Source organism: Pagrus major, chromosome 22 (assembly GCF_040436345.1).
Source record: "Pagrus major chromosome 22, Pma_NU_1.0".
Taxonomy (NCBI): domain Eukaryota; kingdom Metazoa; phylum Chordata; class Actinopteri; order Spariformes; family Sparidae; genus Pagrus; species Pagrus major.
This window is the reverse complement of record NC_133236.1, coordinates 12,518,387-12,543,341: the sequence shown is the minus strand read 5'-3', so window position 1 is coordinate 12,543,341 and position 24,955 is coordinate 12,518,387. Positions and strand designations below refer to the sequence as shown.

Below are 24,955 nucleotides of genomic sequence, written 5' to 3'. Positions count from 1 at the left end.
AAATTATTATTATTTGGCCATTGACATGAATATATTTAAATGTAGAAGAGAAACAAAATCAAGGGACAAAAATTGTTTTAATTCTAAATATCAGCACATGTAGTCATAATAATAACAAAGCTACATTCTAGATATTCAGGAGACAATTGTCAAGACATGGCAATATCCCTTTCCCCCTTAAAGCAGCCCATGATCAGATCCTTTATAATATATAAATGCCTGATTACCTACACCTAGATTTACTGCTATAGATACAGTATGTAGAACATTTGCTGCCACCATTATGTGAATAGCTGATTTATCATCATAAAACAATTGTCTTGGTACTATGATTCTGATTTGAAACATTGGAGAAAAGAAACATAACATCTTGGCAATTGAAGTAAATGAACTAAATTACAGAAATAACCTCAAAATTGAGTGTAATGACATTAATATATTGTTTTATTGTACATGCAAAGCACCTCGTGAAACTGGCTTGTAACGCCCTTAGAACCATAGCACACTTAGCACTTTCTCTACAAAACCGCAGATCCTCCAAAAGTAGTCAGGAAGCCAAACAAACAGATGTGTGTCACTTTTAAGAAAAAACAGCCTCAGCATTTTTAGATCTGCAGATTTTCTTAGTATATGAGATGTGTAGATGTGTTGACCTATAGGGCAAAAAAACAAAAACTGATGTATTTGAAAACTTACACAACCTGTAGTTTTTTATTTTTAAACCTACCTTTCGGGTTGAACAGTTTATATTTCAAATGTGAAGAATCTAAAAGGAATTGAATCTACATTATATTGGACAGACCCTGCAGGTCTAATAGATGCTGCTGTTACATTTCTCATCTGTTGGTGGTGCAGTTTAAACTGGTACTGCAGATCCAGTACTGAAGAGGTGGAAGTACTGGTCATGTTTGACAAAAAACAAACAAACTTTACTCAAGGTCCCCTTGTGTGCTTTTAGATTGATGTTAAATTAACTGTGTGAGACGTTTGTTAAAAAAAAAAAGACCTTCAGTTAAGATTTATTTTTTGTCAAACTAGTTTCAAAGGTCAACAATTAACTTCTATGGTCCTTCATCACTATTATGGAATGAGAGTGAGGCTTAAGTTTTTATTCCTGCGCACACAAAATATTATCTTGTGAGCCAGCTTCTAATAACCTATAAATCATGAAAGTAGTTCCTCTAGCAAAATGCTAAACATTTGATGGTTCTGCTTTTTTAAATGAGGAATTTCTGCTTTATGGTGTTGTACCATCATAAACTTAAGATGTAATCTTAGCTTTAAGGAAATGTGATTTTAGCTAAACGGCCTTAATTTGCGCATATGAGATTTAAAATTAAAAAAAAAAAAAAATCTTTCAGGACTTCAGTGGCTCCACACGCTATGGTCCTTCAGTTGGATACGGTGCTTTGCTAAAGAATATAAGGGCTTTTCAACATATGTAACTATAACTGTGATTTTAATTCAAACACTGAATTGTATTCAATAAAATCAGACATGCAGAGAAATGACAACATGAAGAGTGTTAGCAGAAAGGTGTGCAGGGTTATTCAAACACCCATACAACAGTTTTATCATACATCAGCATCAGTCCAAAACCCAATCAACACAGTTTTGCTTTTAAGTGTTTTCTCCCCCAAATTAATCCTCAGCGTTCTCGTCCTCCTGTGTTCCTTCTACAGTGTCCCTTGATGAAGAGGCCAGCCAGCTTGGTTTGGTTTGGAAGCAGCGTCTCGAAACCAATCAGCATGTGGAGTAAGTCCCGGCGCTGTCCGTCATTGGCTCGCTTTCTGCTCCAAGTGTCCAAAAGCAAAAAAGGTATCCATTTGTTTTTGTTTTTCCTTAATGTCATTGCAGAGTTACAGCAAGCAAAAGCAGCAGGGGAGCATCCTCACAGCAGATCTGATAGGAGGAGGATTTTGTGTGCTTGCTGCCTGGTGGTCACCTCTCACATGAAGTCATCTGAATCATAACCATCCTGAAAACGACATGCAGTGACACACGAGTTAATGCAGTCAACATTACAAGAGGTATTAAAAACTTTTCTTTAACTGAATGAAGTAGAGTGACTTCTCTGTATAATGTCAGTGAAAGCTAGACCTAAAAATATGTTTGTAAATATATGTCCTCACCTCATTAGTCTGCATATTTTCAGACTTCATCAGTGACGTATAGTTCCTGGAGAGAGAACCCAAAACATAACAATTGATGAATGTAACTCAAGCAAATTTTACACCAAAATGTAGGTTTAAGTATGATGATGTTTGTTTTCAGTCAAGAATTAAAAGCTAGAATTTCCCCAAAATATACAGTATAGTCCGGTAAGATGGTGATCATTTGAGTTCAAACCAACTTTACTAAAACAATGTCAAGGAAAAAAAACCCACCCAAAATACAGAGGACCAAAACTGCCAAAAATAAAAAATAAATACATAAATTGCTCAACAAATAAATAAATTACTCAATAAATAAATGAATACTGAGCCTGGCCACTGGTTTGGGATCAAAGCATCTATAATCGATCAACAAAAAAGCGAGAAGTTGACCCCATGACACACATTTATTTATGGAGTCATTCATTTATTTTTGATTTGGCAGTTTTAGTCCTCCAAAACAACTAAAACAATTAAAAAGCATTTTATGTACTTGAGGTCCTCCATCTCTTTTTTCCTCTTTATTTCATCCTTCTCTTTTTTCTTCTGTTCTTGGAGCTGAGCTTTCTTCTCGTTCCTCTCCTCTCTGTCTCTCGACTCTTTCTCCGCTGCCAGGTCAGGGTAGCGTTCATCTTTTGTTTTCTCCAGGCGGTTCACGATCTCGTTGATCTTCTTCTCCACCGCCACGATCTTCACCTGAAACACAGTGCAGGGATCAAACACCCGAAGTGGTCTGTCAGTGATGCTGCCATTCATGTGTGTAAAACAATTTGTGAGATAATCCAAAACTTTGAGTTAAGAGTGTTTTCTGTTCATTTCTACTGACGTCTCTTTGTCGAAAGAAGCCGATCTGTCCGACGTCCATGTCTCCCGTTTTCTTCAGGTTGGCCCACGGTGTGTAAACCACGTTGATGTTGTTCATCTTACAGCCTGACATCATACAACATGCTTAGCTTTAATATACACTGAACACAAGGTACTACTCCATGTGTCACATACAAAGAACAGCGGAAAGAGGCTTTGACATGATATCTCAGGGTCTCTGTCAGCATGCAGGTTTAAGGATGATCTTGGCCCTGGTTGACCAGAAGACACTAGGCTCATTCTGACACTCCGTTCTTGCGCCCGATATCTGATCATTGTACAAATTACAAGAAATGATCAGGAACCAGATCTTTACCTTGAATGCTGTTGTTTTTCACCAGCTGTGCGCAGTCTATCAGCACTTCTGGCGGGATATCATTTATCGTCTGACCCTAGAAAAAGACATGCACAGTGCAATCAACAACCCTGTCCCCACATACAATTCCCTGGCAAAATTGGGGGGCTGTGTCCGACAATTTTTCAAAGCTCTTTTTCATTCTTTACAAACTATTTCCGTCACTTTTTCATGTGTGTAACACACATGGTATGAGAACTTTTCCTACAGACTAATCATTGACATATTGTACAAACCAGTATGTTTTCGAGCATACAGCGGCCTTAAGGGCTGCACAGCGCTTTTTATTTTACAGCTTTGGTTTGCTTGTAGCCAGCACTTAACCTTTGTTGTAAAAGATTTCATATGAGCAATTAGATTTGACAGCCTTTTATGGAGATTGTCCAAATTTAGATCTACGATGGGGTATTTTACAGTTGCCATTCACCATGCTCCTGGTTACTCTGTTGCTGTCTTGTCTTGTCTTTGGATATATCTGGAAAGAGGCTCTGGGGCTAAACTACTGATACATTTGAAAATTAATTTGATAAAGCCATTACATCCGAAATTAAACTTAGGTTTGGGAGAAGGGGAATTATATACTTGTGCTCACAGTCAAGTTAAAAAACAAACAAAACTTCTAAATCATCAATATCTTCGAGGTCACATAGCAGCAGCACATCCTGAGGGCAGTTCTGGGAATGTCTGCTGTGTTCAAGGGCTTCATACAAATATACAAATATAGTCTTATTTGTGCTGTTTTGCACTAGGTTACATGTTAACTGACCAAAGATAAAGACAACTTATATCTGCAGAAAGTAACATCAAGCCAAAGTTATTTGTACTAATGATAAACTTGTCTAACAGCCAAACTTAATAATGCACAATCAGGACTCAAGCCGGGATTTTGTGCTTAAATTTCAGTATTTCAGGTTCATTGTGCTGACTTCATACCTTTGGCAGTCTCAGATACACGTGAGCCGAAGACAGCTTGTCCACATGAAACCTGGATGTGGAAAAAAAAACACACACACAGTTCAAACAACAAGAATTCATTAACTAATAATCAGATATATTATCTAATATACATTTATTTTAATTGCGCTTAAGATTCTAAATCACAGGATATTAAACAACGTATGTTTATGTTTATTTACAACAATAACTTTTCCAGGGTGTAAGATAAGAAAAACAAACAGAAATCTCACCAGATGTCTTCAGGCCATCCGTACTTTATTAGATCCTCATCTGCAAAAACAATCACAGCAAGTTAGAGGGGATGCGACACCATTTAGGAGACATGAAAAATATTAGTTCAACAGAGTAATACAATAATCAGAGACAACACGAGACAAATGTTAAACTTATGGCAGCAACTGTGTGAAAAAGGGTGTGTGTGTCTGTGACAGAATGATAACGAACTTACTTTCATATTTGTCTTTTCCCATGTAGATTGTGTAGGGAGGGTTCACCACTGAGAGAGACACAACAAATCGATAGTTACTGGATGAAACGAGAATATAAGATGACACGAAACACAATAACGTCAGACAGAAAAAAGAGAAATAAAAGCTTACAGCTTTAAAGTGCATTTGCTAACCAGGCTAAAAGCTAGCATTGCTGTTAGCTGGTGGCTTCACTCACCGGCACTTGTGAAGTAAAACACCATTTTAAGTGTATTAAAAGTCGCCTATAAAAGATGAGCAGTAAGTGTATACTATTCGAAAGCTTTCACACTAATTATGACCACAGAGAAATGTAAATATCTGTCTGCCGACTGATCGTTGCTGCTGTCACTTCTCGCATGTACAAGTTGACCCGGAAGTTGTTAGCTAGCTGCGTCAAGTTGCAGAGAGTTAGCATGTAGCGGACAGGAAGTACCCAAATTTGTGTTAGAAAAATAAAAGCTTGACATTCCATACATTTGACACTGTGTCCCTGTCCGGAAGTTTAGACTTTGGGAATTTCTCTGTTTGCTTTTGAGAGATGTTTACCCAATTAGAAATTAGATGATTGAATGCACTGTTTTTAATTAAATTACTGTTTGTTTATCACACACACACACACACATTGACTATAACTATTGTGTTGCTTTTAATGATGTATGGTAAAATGTTGTATGGTAGTGAATGAAGAAAGATAAATAATTTCTTGATCAAGCTTGAATTGTGCCATGAATCATCCATATGATGTTTGTCAACTACAAAAGATAATTTTCCAAGTCAAGAAAGTCTCAGTTTAGATGTAAATAAAGTAAAATATAATCTAGTTTTGTGTTAAACCGCTGAGTGAACAGAAAAGTACTAAATAAGGTGAAAATCACAATAAATCTGGTCACACTGACAACTGCAGTTATGTGAAAGGGTATTTCTTCAGTTCCTATGAGCTGCTAATATACAGGAGCAGCTCTACAATGTTTAAGTTACAGGTTTGGTGACTTTTGGTTGTGTAGTCTTTATAATTACATATTTTCAGTCCTATATTTCATTAATTTTTATGAAAAACTGTGGCTTTCTCAAGTTGAAAAGTTATTTATATTTGTGTAATTCATGGCACAATTCAAACAGGATACACAAATAATTAGTCTCTATTCACTACCATACAAAGTTTTTCAGAAATAAGGTCCCATGGGGTCCACCGGAAGGATCGTGACTTCAGCACTCTATAAGATGTAAAAAAAGAAAAGGGTGTTTCCAAAGCCCTTGATAATGTATCTCAAATATCTTGTTTTGTCTACAACCTCATTTGAGTGAAGAAACTAGAAAATGTTCACATTTAAGAAGCTGAACTACTTTTTGTTCTTAAAAATGTACTTAATACGACTAATCGAGTGTCAAAATAGTATGCGATTAATTTAATAGTTTACAACTAATTGATTAAGTGTTGCAGCTCCACTATAAAGGTCCCAAATGGCTGATATCAAAAATGTTTGACATGTAGAATTTTACCTACCTAATATGAATGTAACTTCCATAAACTGACTGAACAAATGCAATTTCGCAAACACGAATCTTTTACTTTGAAAGCAGGAGCCGGAAGTCGCTCCATGCTTTTACGCTGGTAACTCGATTAATACAATGTAGTGTTTCCGCTTCCGGTCCGGTTGTACAATTTTTTTTAGAGTCTGGCGCGCGCTGTTCAAAACAGAGATAAGAAACGCGGGCAGCAGGAGCAGGACATCCGCGAGGAACTTCAACTTTACAACAACATTTATCGTTTTATGTAGCACGACAGAAACGTGTGCGGTAAGATACATGCAGACACATATATGTCTTTTTGTGGTGTTTTAATACTTTGCTTGTTTACCTCCGAAATGGCGTATTTACTTTACGTGACGCAGATTAATTTAGAGACGCGTATATCCATAAGACAGACCGCCCTGGCGTCTCGATGTATTTATTAGCTATAAAACAGAGTCAAACATAGAAACAAATGGCTAAATCGTTCGGCTTCTTTAGATCAGGGAACTAGTGACCTGTTTGTATCGAGGCAGTCACTTTTGTATAAGCTAATCATCCCGCCAATTATCCATTCATCTCGACTTTAGCTGTTAAATAAGCGCTTCATTAGCTGACACGTAACGCTAAGCTAGCCTTAGCTAAAGTTCATGTCGAGATAATTCAAATGTGCACAGACAAGATAATATTTGGTGTCATTTCAGGCGTGAACCGTTGAGTCTAATTGATAGCGCTGATCAATAAACGCCGCTACTTGCAGTCTGAGTGTAGTTTAGCCTCCAGACGCTTCATGCAATGCGGCGTTGAGACACTCACGCCAAACTTCATTTGAAAATCTGCCATTTTTATCATTAAACGCACAAAAATGGACTAGTGATCCATCACGGGCTATCACGCCTCCTTCACTAATATGAAGGTTTGTGGCACTGCATACGGCAGCTGTAAATGTTACAAAAGCAGTAGGTTTTTACTTTATATCTGACAGTGACATTGTGCATTTCTTTACAAAGCTTTGTTACCCCTTGTTGCACTTTTTACCCGAGATATCCTGGCAACAAGTCTAGTAATCATTTAAACAAAGGTATTAATCATAATTTAGTTTTTAGCTACCCAACAAGGTATTACTTCATCTTTAAGTCTAAGTAAATAACTTGGCTTGGAGCGTTTCTGTTCTTGTAAATCCAGTATTTCAGTAAATTGTGAAATTACCAGTGTGTTAGAGGGTAAATCCTTCCCCTTGTTTTTGGGGTTCTGGGGTATTTCAAAATGTGAGCTGTCTTTGCGCAGACAAGAAACATTTTGAAGTTAAAAATTTGTAATATTTTATATGCTAGCCTAGAATACCTACTAATGTTTCTCTGTTTGTGTAGGTGAGATTTGTGAAAATGATGCCGACTACTACCAGGAAGAGAAAGCTCCCCTCTCTGGACTCTGACAGGTGAGTTGTGAACACACTGGATTTGAGCATTTTTAAATAAGCTGACTGGCTAGCTGATAACTGTATTGATAATCGATTAGTCTGAGTAATTTTTTAAGAAAAAAGCTAAATATTCTGTGATTCCATCTTCTTAAATGGGAATATTTTCTGATTTCTTTACTTCTCTATGACAGTGAACTAAATATCTTTGGGTTGTGGACAAAACAAGACATTTTAAGGACGTTATCTTGGGCTTTGGGAAACACTGATTGACCTTTGCTGTCGTTTTATAGGCCAAACAGGCTGATTGATGATTTTTATAATTTGTTTATAATTTGATCAGATACGGCCTGATTTAAGTAAAGAGTTAATTATTTAATGGTCTGCAATGTTTCCACGGCTGCCTGGTTTTTGTGTATAATTTTGGTATTGGTACCAAAACTGTGGTATAATATTGGCAAAAATTTAAACAATACCCAACAATTGCCATTATCCCTTGAAAGTATTCTGTCATTGATATTTCTGGTTGTGTTACGCTGTATTTTTGTTGGTTAATCAGTTTTACTACACACCACTACATGGACTCTGTTTCCACATGAGAATTTATTCAAATCTAAAGTGAAGTTTTCATCTTTTGAATCCTAATGAAAGCTGCATTGGATCTGTGGCACTTGTTCTTTCTGTGACGGACCTTCTGTGTCTTTAACTCTAGTCAACTGTCCACGAAGGGAGTGAGTGAGGAGGTGTCCCCCGTGAAGAGGAGATCCCCCAGGAAGAAGCCAGTTGGGCGTCTTAACAGGGAGGACTGCTCCTCGCCACAAAAATCTCCACATAGGCTGGCAGGTAGGGGGGGATGCATTGAATTAGTAGTGTTCCAAAATGCTCTATGCTTCTTTATATCACATACTTTCTCATATGTGTGTATCATTTTTATCTGTTTATCCACCTTTTTTCCTAGGCTCACCAGCCAAATCACCGCGTAAATCTCCATACAAACATTCCATGCGAACAAGCTCCTTCTATGGCAAGAAGAAGCCCATCTATCTCACTCCACTAGAGAGGAAGGCCATCAAGGAGTCTCTGCCTCCTCCTCCTCCTCTTCCTTCTCTTCCGTCCCCTCCTTCCCAGGAGAAAAAGAAGAATAAAAAGAATGGTAAAGGAGGCAGCAAGCCGAGAAAGGTGGCTGCAAAATCTAGAACTGCAGGAAAGATGGCGATCCAAAGCTATACGACATCTTCAAAGGCCATCAAGCTGCCTAAACTCAACAGCAGGTTTGTTGTCACAGAGCAATCATAGATACTTTGTTGGTGCTTCTGTACTGTGTTCTTGTTTCTTGACTTGTAGTTTTAGTCATCAATATATCTAAAAAAATGTTTTTGCAATTGTTGCACCATTTAATCCAACAGTGTCACCGCTAAACCAGCGCCCCCCACTACAACCACTGCTCCCACCAGCAGCACCAAGCCAGAGTACAAGAAATCGATCACCATCTCTTTCAGCAGCCTGAAGCCCAAACCCAAGATCTTTGTAGGAGCTGCTTTCTTCAGCACAGGGAAGAAACCCACGTCCATGTACAAGAAATCTGTACCAAAATCCTCAAACAGGCCCGCTTCAGCCCCAGTGAAGAGCAAAGCTACCCTGCCACAGACAAAGAGTGAGAAATCAAAGCAGCAGCCCACTGCTCCGGTGATGAACCAACAGCAGAAACCTCCTGCAGAGGTTAGAGGAGCCTTGATGTTGGTTTCAACTCTGCAGGCCAAAGACTAAGCATTTAATTTTTTCAGGAGCAAATCTTGATAATCTTAATGTAACATTGACGTTATCCTGTCCTTGTTGTTGCCTGCAGGCTGCCGTCCAGCTGGTGGAGACAAAAGACATGCAGCCGAGCATCAAGCAGAGAGCGAAGTTTGATCCGATGGACTGGCTGGACTCTGTTGACGAACAGCCTGAAACTCCACAGACATTAAGGTGCAAAATATAATATTTAGCATGTAAATAATGTTTAATGTACTCTTGGTCACAATTAAAAAGAAAAAAAATCTGATCTTCTTCCGACAGCTCTCCTAAGATGTTAACCAAGAAATATGGGCTCACAAAGGAGCTGTTGATTGTGTTGACAAGGACCCCAACACCAAATCCTGCATCCACAGCGTCACACCTCAGTACTCAGGTACAGCAGCATACACACATGTTCACAGGTTATTGTACAGGGTTTCTTCTGGTCCGTCATATGTTTAAAAACTAGATCATCTAACTTCAGTTTACCGAAGCCTGATTTTAGCTGCAGTTCTCAATCATTACTAGAAATCGATGGTTAAATAATAATGGTGTTGATCTTGAATTATTCAGCAATTTTTACAATGTTGAACCTTTTCAGGATGTTTCTCTGGCAGACCTGAGTGACATCAGTCCCATCAATGATGCTGCCAGCCCACCTAAAGGTACACAAACCCGCACAATGTTCACGTATAAATGCATCTGTTGCTGATTTGACCTCAGTGAGAAACTAAACGCATTTCCATCAATGTATTTTTATGCACATTTTGAGGTATCACATTACAACAGGTTTTCGGAAAGGGATAAAATTTAAAAAACGTTCCAATTTCACAAACACATGAGGTGGTTCAAAAAAGATGGAAATGCTGTATCTGCACAAGTTATTTTGTAGAAACTGTTTAACTCCTGTCACTGAGTTTCTGCTTTGAATAATGGAAGCAGATTAAAGAGAGATTTCTTCATCGCTCCACATAAATCCATCTGATGTAACCTTTTTTGTTTTACATGAAATAAAATTAAGTCATATTTCCATTTGTTTGCGCCCTCTTTTCTGCATTTGGCTTTCCAACCAGAGAATTGATGCCACCTACTGCTTATCTTAATAAACCAGCTTTTTATAATTGCATAACTGAAGTAGATGGGGAAAATAACATTAATATGCATTTTCTTTTGCTGACCTTTTCTCAAAATATGGGCCTAATTTGTGATGATTCAGATAAAAACACAGCTACTGACTGTCATACATCAAAACCTGAAGACTTCAGAGGCTTCATCCAGTTCACTGTTTGCTGTTTGAAATATCACTCTTGTACCACGAAAGCTTTATTTAAAATAATTTTGTTTTCTCCTCAGAATCGGCAGCGTTGTATCCCATCTTTGGCTCTGCCTCCAAGAGGTGAGACAGTCTAATTGTCAACATTTCAGCAGTTAATGTGGCACTATGAGAGTAAGATGGTTAGCAAGAGGATGAGCGATGAAAAGTGTTACATTTTGTTTTACATTTCTCTCCCTTTGACAAAGCCTTTTGCATTAACGCAGATGTCACTAAAGTATGTTCTGTTATTTGCGGTCTTGTAGGTCAAGGAAAGCTTTGCAGCCACCAGTGTCCAGCAGCACCCCCTCTGGCCCAATAACATCACTGCAGACTACTTCCTCAGTCAAAGAGAGACCTGCTCGCAGGAGGAAAGAGAGACAGGATGACGATCAGCTCATCATTGTACGTTAATGTTGATGTTCTTCTGTGTGCAGGGTGGAGCCCTACAGTTTGGTACATAGTTAAGGCTAGCATGCATCTGAAGGCCCTATTTTTCAAGGCTGATGCAGATATTTTAGATTGAAGCTGATTCATTTTGTGTGCCAAAAGTTCAAAATCTTACTATGATTTTAATGCCAACTACAGAATATGCAAAAATGAGGTTGGTTGGAGGGAAATTGGGTTTGTGTCAGCTTCCCTTCTTTTATTGGACTTTCACATATTTTTCTTCCTCTGTGTGTGTGTGTGTGTGTGTGTGTGTGTGTGTGTTTTGACTGAATTTTGTCTGTATTTTGCTCATCAGGACGCAGGCCAGAAGCAGTTTGGAGCGACAACCTGCAGCTCATGTGGGATGGTGTACAGTGCAGACAACCCAGAGGACAATTTCCAACACACCCAGTTCCACCAGCGCTTCCTTGACTCCATCAAATTTGTGGTAAAACTTCCTTTCTTTAATCTCTCTTAACTCAATAGTATGGAGACATCTACATCTTAAAGTGTACAGATATTCAAGTTATAAAACCATAAAAGCGTGTGCAGTTTTTTTCGTTTTTGTTAAATAAATATGCACCGTCACTGCATCTTTTTTTTTTATTGTGCAGAGAAATACTAATTCACATAGACTAACAATAAAATCCCACTTTGAGTTTTCTTTCATCAATTTTTGTTAAAGTTGCTGTTTATCATGTAGAAATTATATTTGTCAAAGTTGGAGTAATCAGAATTGGTTCTGATCCTGATTAAACGGCACCATCGTCTCTTTAAATCGTGACGATGACCTCATCTTACCTGTAGTGCTGGCTGTCCCTTCAATCTCTCTCTTCTTTGTCACCGAGATGATTAAGTGCCTTGTTTTTATTTTGAAGTAGTTTTATATTTTGCAGAGATCTGCTGTCAGGAGTTTGTTTCATGGGAAGGTTAGTTTGATCTTGAGTTTGTCTGATTGCAACTGCAGCTTCTTTTCTCTGTTATGATTCAGGGATGGAAGAAGGAACGGGTGGTGGCCGAGTTCTGGGATGGAAAAATTCTCCTGGTTATGCCAGATGATCCCAAATATGCCATCAAAAAGGTTTGGGGTTTGCACTTGAGCATATTGTGTGTCGTAAAATATGTCACCACTTAAGTCTGTAAAAATCACAGTTCAGCTTTCCTGTCAGTCAAATGTTTAATACAAAGTGTGTCATATTTGATGTGGTGTGAAAGACTTACTGGGAGAACGTTTGTTTGTCTTCTGCTTGTACAGGTGTTTAAAGTTGTTTGTCCATGTTTGCTTTCGTGCTCACAATGTGCTTGTTTTCAGGCTGAGGACGTGCGTCGCGTAGCAGACAATGAGCTGGGTTTCCAGCAGGTGACTCTGAGCAGACCCACACAGGCCAAGACCTACCTCTTCATCAACACAGAGCGCATGGTGGTGGGATGTCTCGTCGCTGAACCGATACGTCAGGTAGGGCTGGAGATTAACCATAAAGTTATATTTTCCCTTTTTATTTGAAGGGTGTGAACAGCCTTGAAGAGAAAAATATCCAGTTATTAACGAGGAGATTATATATTATCATATGTAAAAACCAGAGCTGCAACAATAAGACAATCAAAAGGAAAATGATGGCAAATTATTTTGGTAATTGATTAATAATTTCTGAGGTTTTTTAAGCAAAAATGTCCAACTTTTGCTGGTTCCATCTTTAGATGTGAGGAATTGCTTCTTTTCTTTGACATTTATGACACCAAATGTCTTTTGGTTTTGGGTCATTGGTTGGACAAAAGAAGCAGTTTTCATTTTCGGCTCTAGGAAATTGTGATTGTGTGAGCATTTTTAAAGTCTTTTGAGAGTAATAATTAGTTGTAGCGCGGATTAAAAACATATTAGTGGTAGTGTAAGTATGATATGAACAGGATGTTGTGAGGGTCATCTGTATTTTTCTCCACTTTACATTGTCTACAAAAACATCAGACAAAATTATTATACTTTTATGAAATGTTTTAAGCGTCAAGCAAAGCAGAAGCACTAATTCTTCCGGCAAATTTAAGGAGCAAACCAACTGGTTAGACCATCATTTAGTAACCAAGTTAATCTCAGCAGTTAAGATAAGTCTGATTCACTTTAGCTTGTGACACTAACCAATCAGGCCATTCATCTGCTTTGAAGTAATTAGAGCAGCATTTCGTAGAAAAGAACAGAAACTAGCTTTTTATATGTGGGAAAAGGTGATGCAAATATATAAAAATTATAGGTACACGCTCAACAGTAAATTGCAGCTCTTCAGTGCCTCGCTAATGTTGATTGGGTCCTGACAGACAGTTTTACTTTTTGTCCCTTCAGGCTTACAGAGTCCTGGAGCAGCCGGACCGACACAAAGATATGACAAAGGACGACTTCATGGAGCGACATCGAGCCTGGTGCTGCTCCACCGTCCCAGAACAAGCTCTGTGTGGGGTCAGTCGGATCTGGGTCTTCAGTCTGGCCAGACGACAAAGCATTGCAACCCGTATGTTGGACACAGTCAGGTACGATGTCACACTCAACAAAAATCTTATCGTCTTATCTTTCCTGTACAAATTTAATGATACTTCAAACTTCAAATGATTCCCCAAATTTTGAAACGTCACTGTCTGTTTGGGAGATCTTGCCAATAGAGCCAGTATCATTCCTCTCAATAATAATAATTACATGTTGTTTTTTTAGGAGCAGCTTCATGTACGGCAGCCATCTAACCAAGGAAGAAATTGCCTTCTCTGACCCGACACCTGACGGCAAACAGTTCGCAACCAAGTACTGCAACACACCAACCTTCCTCGTTTACAACTTCATCGCATGAAGTGTGTAAAGAATTAAAGACGTGGAAATTAAAGGTGCATTACTGTTTTAACTGACATGTGGAATTGTAAGTATTGCAGATAAACAGATCCTGAGGCAGTTGTTAAATTGTCTTTTTATATGCAGAGCAATAACTGTTCAGGTTTTTAATTGTTGACAAGGACAGGCTTTAGTTTGTGTTGAAGACTGTGTGATAAGCTTCAGTTGTATAATTATAATTATCATATGTTCAGGATTAAGTAGGTCTAGAGTTTTAAAAGGTACGCCTGTTCTCATCAGTATTTATACTCAGTAATGCTTAATTTACTGCTGAATGTATGTTAGCAGTGTTTTCAGATGTTTATACTCTGCAGTGACTGAAAGTTCAGCTTGAATTTGAGGATTTGTTTGGATCATTTTTGTCTTTTTGCATCTCAGAAAACTGTTTGATACATTATTTTTATTGTTCAGATAGCTCGAGGTATTCTGGACGTTTTTGGAAGGAAAATATGTTGATAGACCTGTTGAAAGGTGGGTGCCGTTATTGTTTAAAGGGCATTCTACTTTGTAAATACACTTAATAAACATACTGCCTTTTGTTTTATGACCCCAATTGTGTTTCTTGATTGCATACTAACTAGGGGTAGACCGATTATTGGGGTCGATCTTCGGCATTTTCTGATTATCGTATTGGTGATTTTTCTGTCAGATTGCCAATAAAACAAACCAATTTAAAAATGTGCTACCTTAACTCTGATGCAGCATCCTCTCACTCATGTTTATACAGTAAATCTGAAGAAAATATTGTAAACAGCCAGCCTGGCCCTATCAGAGGGAAGCGAAAGTGGTCAATCAGCACTTCTAAAACTCACTAATCAACGTTGGATCTTGTTTTAATCTTAAAAAAAGCGTAAAAACAAGTTGTGGTTTTCCAATGAGTTGTGCAGGGGACAGTTCTTGGGTGAAAGCTGTCACAATTAGGTTGCTAGTAGGTGGATTTGTTACGCTTTAGCAGAACCAGGCTGTTTCCCCTCATTCCCAGTCTTTATGCTAAGCTTAGACAACCTGCTGCTTGCTGTAGAGTCGTATTGATCATCTTGTAGTTATACACAAAGCATTTCTATTTTAACGTTTTTTTTCTGGAATGTGTTTTTACGCTAGAAAATGTGTAGGGAACACTAAAACAAAAGCTTGATGGTATTGCAGATTGCTGTTTACCAAGGCTGCAGTACAATCTACCACTTAACTTGCCAGATATTGAAAAGGTAAAATAAAAACAGTAGCTCAAGAGTTTAATCAAGAAAGTTTACAGAAGTTGAGAAACAAACATACAGACTAATTTCAAGAAGAATTCAGGAGAAGAAAGTAAAAACATTTAAACCATAAAAGTCCACATACAGTGGGGGAGAAAAAAGAATACAGCAAAGACAACATACAAATAAATGACAGACTCAGACTGTTCTCATGATTGTGTCAACAGAAAAAGATGTACAGTATAGAGATTACACTATGCTTTTGTAGCTTATGTTTAGGCTGGATCCTCTTAATATTTTTGTTTCCAGGAGGTTTCTACTTCTGAGTTAGCACAATAAACTAGTAAATAGGATAAACTGTCCGGGATTCAGGTTGTGTTTATATACCCTGCAATCTTTAATATAAATCCCTGACAAAAATCCTTAAACCCGTCATTTCATAGTAGTCTGGATCCTAAACACCCGACAACATTCCTGACCTGTAGCTCTAAGATCAAAATGCAGAATTAGTTGTGTAAATCAGTCGATAACGATCACCTCACTGGGAGTTTTATCCAGTGGGCTGTTGCTCTCCAAAGCCTGGACGATCTGGCCAGCCGAGGGTCTCTTCTTGGGGTCTTCCTCTGTGCAGAGGTAGAAGAGCTCCACCATCCTGCGGTACGAGATGCCCAGAGCCTCGGCATCCAGCACCGGCCTCGTCCCCAACCTCTCGTAGTAGGCATCCTCATCAAAACTCTCCTCCATGGAGTCCTCTGAAATACAGACGCAGGATTTTTAACACGTCATAAAATCTAAACAGGAAGTAATTATGATTAATTTTTAACTTGTGAGTCCTGAGATAATGAGACTGCAGGATGTAAAATTGAAGAGAAATGAAAAGGAAAAATAACTACTCCTTCACACATTGCATGCAAATGTAAAGAGGGTAAATTTCAGGGCTTCCAGAGGCCACAAAGCGTCTCACCTTCATCCTCTTCATCGTCGTCGTCCAGCATCTCCAGATGAGGCATAGCCAGGGTCATCATCTCCCAGAGAGTCAGACCGAAGGCATAGATGTCAGCCTTGTCGGTGATATCTCCTCCTTCCTCATCCAGAGCTTCCTTTGGTTTCCACGGCTCTGTGCCGATGTACACCGCCTTTGGATTGGACACTGAGGACAGAGAGAAGAGAAACATTGTGAATTTCACCATGACCAAAAAGATAAAAAGACCAGTCAGTCAATCTGTATATGGTTGTACAATGGTGTAACTTCCAAACACAAAGCTCATGTTCAAAGCAAGAGCCAGAAGATTGCAATTAGTTTAAATCAAATTAAAAATGGAGGAGACCCCCACTGGCTGATGACAGGAATGCACAAGAAGAGACTGAAGAATGAATGTTTCTGTCTGGGCACAGAAACGAAGCTAATCCACTGTTGTAAACAATCATTTCCACCCACATCTTTTCTGCCAATTCTGTGCTTTGGTCCATGATTACTCCCATTTATACACACGCTCTTACAAACACACACACAGTCTGAACTGCTCTATGTATTTTTATAACAGTATGTCTTCATATTATTAAATATAGGTTAGGTGATGAACCGATTGTTTTAATGGCACAAAATGGTTCAATTTAAAGAGGTAAGTCTGGTGAAGTTCTATACTTATTGTACACAAATACCATTTAAAGACCAAAACCAACAGGACTATGGAAGCCCCGAGGGGCAAGGAAATTATTTTCTTCTGGTGATCCATCATCTAAGTCTGATCTAATTTGTTTTGTCTCCTGTGTTTGTGAATTGCGAACTGGTGACTATGAGTGAGAAAAAATAAAATAAAAAACATTTTTGAAACATTTTCAAGAGAACTTTTTTTCATGTGTGAAACAGAGTGAAACAAACATTTCAGGAGAATTTTCCCCCCCATTTGTGATACCGAGCAAAGAAGAATTTTCAGGAGAATTTTTTTCCCATGAGAGTGAAAAAATTGTTTTCAGGCAAAAAAACCCGTACTTTTCAATCACCTTGAATTGCTACACTGTCAGTTATTCTCTGTTAGCCTCATGCACAATCTGACTTTGTATTTGATATTATATTTTATATTCATATACATTTGTGTTGAAATATATCACACATATTTAGAATTCTTCTTGCTCTGTTTTTACTTTTAAATCACCCTACTTTTGCAATACATGCACAGTTTCTGACCTTGCAGATGAACTTCCTTCATTTGCACATACTCTATCATACTGACATCTCTGGAGTAGTTCTGGTGGCCAGACTCAGTCCATTACTACGTTTTTACTATTGTATTCTTGTGTGTATTGGTGTTTTGGAAATGTCATATAAGCTACTGGAAGCCTAATTTCCCTTTGGATCAATTAACTAACTATCTAACTATTCTACTACCTACCTATCATCACACACTCACGCAAATGCACTCTTGTTTCAATTATGTTTGATGAAAATGATAGTGCTGCTGAAAGAAACCTATTTAAAGATCTTTATTTTTTTTCAGTGGGAACCAGTGGACTCAGCTGAGTGCCAAAGTCAGAGTGGGGAAACTGGAAAGTAATGTGAGATTTTTGGTTTTGGTCTTTTCATGGGATTTTGTTGACATTAATGTCGGCTTTATCTTTAATAAAATAAGTATTGGTCCAAAGTCAACACTGAAAATATGATATCTCCTCAGTTGAAACCTTTTGGTTGATTGTTTTGGGTCTGACTTTAAAACAAAATCTTGACTGAGTGCCATATTTTTCCCTGCTCATCTACGTCCAAAGTGACAGGGTCTCTGTAACTAAAGATTAAAGATTTACATACTTTGAGCAAATACAGTTAATCGTTTTTAAGATATCGCTGAACTGTGAGCACTTTTGGGAAGTTTTTGGCTCAGACTCGCTCTTCAAATCAGAGCTACTTGGATGATTTTTATCTTGACTGCCATGAACGCAATCATTACCTTTCATGTTCTCATCCAGCTGCAGAGACACACCGACATCGCAGATCTTGACGGTCTCAAAGTCGCCTTTGATGACAACATTACATGACTTCATGTCCCCGTGCAGCAGCTTCTTCTCATTGTGAAGATACTGTAGAGAGAAACAAAGCATTCCTGATACTCGTGACTTAACGCTATCCTTCTGTGTTTATTTTGTTCTGTTAAACAATCATGCTTTCTAAAAACAAATTCAAAGATGGATCGAGAAGAGACTAATCTGATTGGAAAAAGAATGAAATAGTGATGAGCAGAAGAGCAGCTGATCATGTCACATGAGTTACCTACACGTGTGACGTTAATCCAGCTGTAATTGTGTCCGATCTAGATAAGACACTTGCTTACACTAGTTAGAAGAGAGTCCATGATTTACCTGAAGGCCACGAGCAACATGCAGCGCTACTTTTTCTATGTTGGCAGCAGGGAAAGCTTTGAGGCCGTCCTCTTTCCTCTTCTCTATCAGGTCGTTGAGGGACTGCTCTCCTCCGTACTCCATGGCCAGACACTTTGATCCATCTTTGGCCGTGGTGAAGGCACGAAACCCTGGATATAAACAAATACATTTATTATGACGGAACAAAATGAAGCCCAAGTTTCAGCATTTGCTGCCACATTTATCCACTCAACATGAATGTTTAGCAAGCAACTAGCAAGGTATTTTTTCCCTGCATGTTTCAGAATTTAGCAAATTTAGGAATTATAGAATCCAGTGGCCATTGTAGAGGGAAAGTGTTGTAAATGTTGGGAGGCCTTTATCAATTTTATGATCAACTGTGATTGCTCACTTAAGTGTGAAATGTCCCTTAAAGGCATTCCTGTAGTTTACATTGATGCTAGTGACACAAATAAATAAACTATACAAGTGAAGCTCAAGGATACAATAATTCTTCTATGTATTCTTTTCTGAAGAATCAGACACTGCGTCTTTTAAGGTTGTCACAAGTATCGATAATCTGATTATTCTTCGATAACCATATGTTTATAATGATACACTTAGTTAGTTATACATTTGACAGTATCCAAAGTACTGAGGATATAAATATACAGTATAGATATACAGTCAGATTTTCTGTTCAAGGCTGCACAGATAAACATTATTCCAAATGTTTTGGTAACTGTTCAGTGACTTTTCCTGCAACAGCACAGTGTGCAGGTTGTTAAAAAAACAAAGGGTTAAGGTTGCTGTGGTAACGAAAGAGGTATCGAGTATCAGTTTTTAATACTACTATTGTATCGAAGTGTAAAATTCTGGTATCCTGACAAACGAAAGTGTCTGTTACACTGGCCAAGTGATCAATACATCACCGTGATTGCACCACAGGCCTGTTTTCGTGTCTTACCAACAATATTTGGATGATTGATTCCCTTCAGGACCTTTGCCTCCGCATTCAGACGCTTCTGGTAAACCGCCATCTGTTTGGTTGCACACCTGCTGTTGATCTTCTTGACAGCCCAGGGAGATGCATTCAGCTTTCCCATTCTAGGATAAATTTGATCAACAACATACACATTATACAGTGACTTGTTTTAACATTATTTTTACACAGACATGAAAGCGTTCCTATGCAGTAGTTTGGGAAACATCACCATTGAACATTGTTATTGGCAATTTATGCTGCAGACTATTTTCACTCAAATGATTTATGAATGCATGTAACATCATGCACACATAGGGCAATTTAATAAGGACTTGCTAATTAAAAGCACACACATTATTCATCATGATGACTTAATAATCTTTAACAAAGGTTTAGGCTCTCCTCAGCCATCCAGTATGTATCCAAAATACACTTATCTGCTCCTTTTTCAATAAAATGTGCATTTCAGAAGGTGTTCTCTTATCCCAAAAGTATTCTTTATGAACCCCACGCGATAAAACTGCAACAGACCCTGTCAGATATTTAAAATATAATGCCTAGCATGTACATTTACCTATGAACAAAACTGTCAGGAGTACAGTACAGAAGTGTTGGATCGAGAGAACAAATGAGGAGATACATGGTAAGTGAGGTGTAAATCAATGTATTTGTTAATGAGAGAGCACTACAAACCTGTTCATGAGGTAAACGTTGACTCCAGTCCCACAGCCCAACTTCTTCATGAAAGGTGAAGCAGGGATGGTGACTGGGGTTCCTCCGTTGCTTCCAAAGCTCTTAACTCTGACAGTTTTTGGGGTCTTGAACGCGCCCTCATCAGTGGCAGGGGAGGCCATTCTGTCCGGGGAAAACAAATAACAATAGTTAACATGGGAAAACACATATTGTGTGATACAGCTAATGACCCAAACACATAACAACGATACATACTGAGCTACACTTAATATTCTGGGAAACACTATGAACGTTCCTAAGGCTTGTACTATAACATAACTTAAAAAAAGTTAATGTTTTATAGAAGCAAGTGAGGTTTCGTGTATGTGATACAAGCTGAATTCAAATCTGAAGTATCTCATGTTACCCAGTTAGCATGTATGACGTGAACGTTGTCCATTAATAAGTAAAATGACAAAAAATGACACATTTTGAATGGAGTCTGGCATAATGGTTCCTCATTTCTAATGGCGTTGTGAATGTCAGTTTGCTCAAAATGCTACATTAAATAGAGAAATCTTGTCAGTGTTAGACAGCTGCAAAATTAGTGGCAATTTAAACTTAGAACAAGATATGATAGATAGATTAGATAGCTTGTTTGTCAACAATACATTACTTTTGGTGAACATTTAGCCAGCAGTGACAAACTTAGCGTAAACGGCAGCTAAAATTAACGTCAACCGCTAAATCACTTGATAAGTTCCTGATGTTAACATGGCGACAGTACGATTAAAGTTGTCATTATTGTGTTTTGAGTCAGCTAACTTAATCATTTAGTCCATAAATGTAACATTACCTGCGTTTTCTTTCTCTGTCACAACAAAACTGCTGCAGTTAAAACGCGCCGAACATTCAAAATGTGGCTCTGTCGCTTTACGGATGCCGCGGAGGAACAAACTGAGCGAGTGATGTTCGCGTTTGAAAATGACAACAGCAGAGAGTGAATGTGTCACTTGTTTTTAAACACTTTAAGGAGTGTAGATGATATACTGTGAATATATAGAGGCCACAGCGTTACCCTGAAAATATTTCAACATTGTTTTAAATAAAGTTACAGTTGTAATAGAGATGTTCACCAGCAGAGGTCAGTAACGTTGTAAAATTATGGTAGTAGGTTGCAAGACTGTAAACTTGCTAAATTATTTTCCACCAATGATTATATATAAAGCATTTTGAGCTTCAATAAATCATGATTAATTAGCAGGATAAAGAATTCTACTTTTTAGAAATCAAAATGGAAAATTGTTTAGCCTGTAAGTCACAAAACAAACAAAAAATAATAATAAAAAAAAAACAAAATAACATGAAATAACAAAAAATATAAATGATAATGAACTAAAATGTCATCCGGACTACATCTAAAAGAATATTATGGCGAGATCATGATTGAGATGACTAATCAACATTTTTCCTCAGGCTGAGAATATGATGTTGCCTCTTCCATTAAAGGTTTTTCTTTGTGTTTACTAATGAAGAAAAAGTCTCTTCTTCCCACATAGCCTTTCACTTTTAACCAATCATCATTATAATGAATTCTGAAGGTCTAATAGTCTTGTTTGCAATGGAGAAGTACACTCTTGCTGTTGTGTTTCAATCCTCTTGATCATTTTTTTTCTTTGATTAGGATCCTTATGCCAAGCATACGTTTTGGAATACAGTATTCGAGGGCTTGTCTTTTAAATGATATACAATCCTTTATATGATAATCAGCCACACCTGCTTGGTTTTTGCTGATCCTTGTAATAAAGTGTAGTGATGATTTAAAGGTGCAACAGCCTCAGTTTCACGGGCACATGTGAGCAATAAGATCAAGAAAGAAGAGATTTGTTTAAATTTCATCTCCCAGCATGTGTCTGACCTTTCTTTAATGTAAGGGGCTTGTCTGAAAGAATTTCCTCACTTAGATGCTGAAGCTGACCTCGACCTCGACTCTCATGATCCCATTTTTGTTTCATCTCCTTCACATGCTACAGATGTTCCCAGCCTGCTCTCCTCATTGTGTGGAGGGATAACCGTTTCATTATGAGGAAGAGGAGAAGGAATGTGGTCTGATGACAAATGGACATGAATGTGAAGACTGGGACCATTGCTTTTGTCTCTTCCTCGTTCCCCCTCGAGGGAAATGAGCTCATGTTTGTGGGCTCTGCTGCCACATGTTGTGGTGCATTTTATAGAATAAGGATGGGTTACACTCTGGTCAGACCACAGAGAAACAGGCAGTAAGACAAAGGAGGAGGCCAACTGTCATGAACAAGTAAAAAACAATTCCATTTTATTTAGTGATTTATACTAAAAAATAAGAGACTATTGTTTGAGTCAACTCCTGTCTGTTTTCTCATTTGCAAGGATGATTCATGCTGCTTGGAGAAGGTTCATGTATTAGCATATTTACCCACTTTTTTGGAAACTCTGTGTTGCTGTGCCTATAGATATGCATCCACTGTGCTTACATGTACACATGCTTACATTGAATACAGTAAATCAGGGGTTCCCAATCACTAGGGTGTGGAGCGGTACCAGGTCTTGGGGTGTTCATTGCAGGGCCACGAAAACCCAGTAGGAACTTAATGCAGTCATGTTATTGCCATTTATGGACCTGTACTTTTGCTACTTATCTTCCTGGAAATGGTAAACCTTTTTATTACATATCACAAGACAAATAATGTTCATGTAACTTTAGAATGTACAAAAAATTATTTTCTTTCCATAAAAATGTGAATATGACAATGAAAACATTTTACTGTTTACAGCACGTATGGGTCAAAGGTCCATCAATTAACTAGTGAGAGAAAAAAGAAGGAACGGACTACATTAACAAGTTTTTTTTTTCTGGGACTGTTGAAAAAAGGCCCACAGACAGGAAGGATAATGGAGACAACAAAGAAAAAAGCTCATATCAACCAAAAATGCTAATTCTATTACTATACTTCATATACAGTATGTAAACTTACGTAGAGAGCGTGTTGTCCATGAGTAGATGCACACTTCTGCGCCATGATATGTAAATACAATATCTAGAAAACTGGGTAACTTCAACCAAACAAGGTGTAAGAATAAATAACACTACAGGTGAGAGGATTTTGGGCTAAACTGTCCCTTTAAGGAACATGAAGTCCAGTTTTATTCCTGGGATCAGATGTAAACCAGACTTTTTAAAATGTAAAATTATGCCGCCTCGTAGCTGAAGAAATTAATGATGAAAAAACAGGATGTTTTGCTCACATCTGGATCAGAACATGCACTATAATGATCATGTAAACAACAGAAAAATAAAACACAAAAATGCTCTTTCCAGAACAGTTTTTAACCACATTCATATGTACAAAATAGAGCTGATAGGAACCCAGGACTTTTAATGCGCCACAAACCAAAAATATTTGGATATTACACCCATATGTGATTGCTGAAGGTCTTATTTTTAAAGTCATGGGTATTAATATTCTGCTATGAAAGCATCCACGAAGCATCTGTTGTCTTTCTCTTCTTTCTTTGTGGTGGTCAATGAAAAGAAATAGGACCAATGTTCTGGTTAATTTCATGCCTCTAATCTCTCGATGTGGTTCTTGTAGAATACGAAAGGATTTGACTCATTTAAATCTTTTAAATTCATAAATTTTAATGAATAGTGTAATAAATAAATAAATTCCTTAATTTTGCATAAGTAAACAGGATTTATGTGTCAAGAGATGGTTTCTTTCTCTCTCTGGTTGTGGTTTTCACTGGTGAGAACGTGGCTTTTCTACATCTAAAATCACACAGAACTGCAGCCCGTGAAAGATATTTTGCTGCAGCGCAAACATGCAGCATCTGTCCTCCAGTCTGGCACTTTCTTCTCACCTGCACGGACACAAAACACTTAAAAACAAAAACCTTTCCACTGTTAGATCGGTCCTATAAACCACAAAGCCACAGTCTAACCAGCGATTCATTAATGCCAAATGATGGGATAAAAACAGAGGAATGGCAGCTGCCTCATATGGAGCTGATGTTGAGGAAAAGTAAAAGCATCTGTCGTCTTTCTCTTCTCTTTTCCTTTGTGGTGGTCAAACCAGAAATTGGAGCAATTTTTTGGATCATTTCATACCCTGATTTCAGGATGTCGTTCCTATTGGATGAGGACCCTGTAAAAAATGTTTTCATGTATCATGAATGTAGAATCAGAGCAAGGAATATTACGTAACTGCACATCTTCACATGTGAAGATACATATGCTGTTGATTTATTTTATACAGTGGTTGTCAAGTATAGGTTAAGGGGACATGCAGGAGTCCTGGAGGGTGAGCAGGTAGACTGCTGCTGAATGTTAATAGCTGCCCTTATGAAAATATCACATGTGAAATTAGATTTTTCACATTAAAAAGAATCATAATTTCACATGTGAAACCAATTTTATAATTTTTTTTAGCAGATTTTACCAACTTTTATTTAAAAACTTCTTTCTGTTTTTGTGCATTTAAATAGCAACAAGATCTTGGCAAAAAATTAATGCAGCTCTGGACTGGACGGCAATAAATGTTGAGACATAAGCTTATAAAAACGATGCCATGGTGAATACGTGCCTTGGGCCAGGCAGTATATATACAGAT

At 37.9% G+C, this 24,955-nt stretch overlaps 3 protein-coding genes across 3 annotated transcripts; 1 reads left to right on the top strand and 2 right to left on the bottom strand.

The window, feature by feature from the left end:
* Positions 1-1,440: 1,440 nt before the first annotated feature.
* On the bottom strand, positions 1,441-5,185 carry ccdc25 (coiled-coil domain containing 25). The gene is made up of 9 exons (XM_073493419.1): positions 4,996-5,185; positions 4,778-4,825; positions 4,560-4,599; positions 4,306-4,357; positions 3,334-3,409; positions 2,980-3,083; positions 2,647-2,849; positions 2,133-2,178; positions 1,441-1,978 (listed from the first exon to the last, which is right to left on the bottom strand). Exons 1-9 carry the CDS (start codon positions 5,018-5,020, stop codon positions 1,949-1,951), a joined length of 624 nt encoding a protein of 207 aa, XP_073349520.1. The 5' UTR covers positions 5,021-5,185; the 3' UTR covers positions 1,441-1,948.
* A 1,317-nt stretch (positions 5,186-6,502) lies between these two features.
* esco2 (establishment of sister chromatid cohesion N-acetyltransferase 2) lies at positions 6,503-14,655 on the top strand. Its single transcript, XM_073493008.1, has 15 exons — positions 6,503-6,596; positions 7,679-7,746; positions 8,438-8,568; positions 8,684-8,996; positions 9,132-9,444; positions 9,572-9,693; positions 9,784-9,895; positions 10,103-10,166; positions 10,855-10,897; positions 11,080-11,218; positions 11,559-11,690; positions 12,234-12,323; positions 12,555-12,698; positions 13,575-13,759; positions 13,938-14,655. Exons 2-15 carry the CDS (start codon positions 7,694-7,696, stop codon positions 14,068-14,070), a joined length of 1,974 nt encoding a protein of 657 aa, XP_073349109.1. The 5' UTR covers positions 6,503-6,596; positions 7,679-7,693; the 3' UTR covers positions 14,071-14,655.
* A 668-nt stretch (positions 14,656-15,323) lies between these two features.
* pbk (PDZ binding kinase) lies at positions 15,324-21,233 on the bottom strand. The gene is made up of 7 exons (XM_073493106.1): positions 21,166-21,233; positions 20,331-20,492; positions 19,620-19,759; positions 18,653-18,822; positions 18,244-18,373; positions 16,266-16,451; positions 15,324-16,053 (listed from the first exon to the last, which is right to left on the bottom strand). Exons 2-7 carry the CDS (start codon positions 20,489-20,491, stop codon positions 15,821-15,823), a joined length of 1,020 nt encoding a protein of 339 aa, XP_073349207.1. The 5' UTR covers position 20,492; positions 21,166-21,233; the 3' UTR covers positions 15,324-15,820.
* Between the last annotated feature and the right edge of the window lie 3,722 nt (positions 21,234-24,955).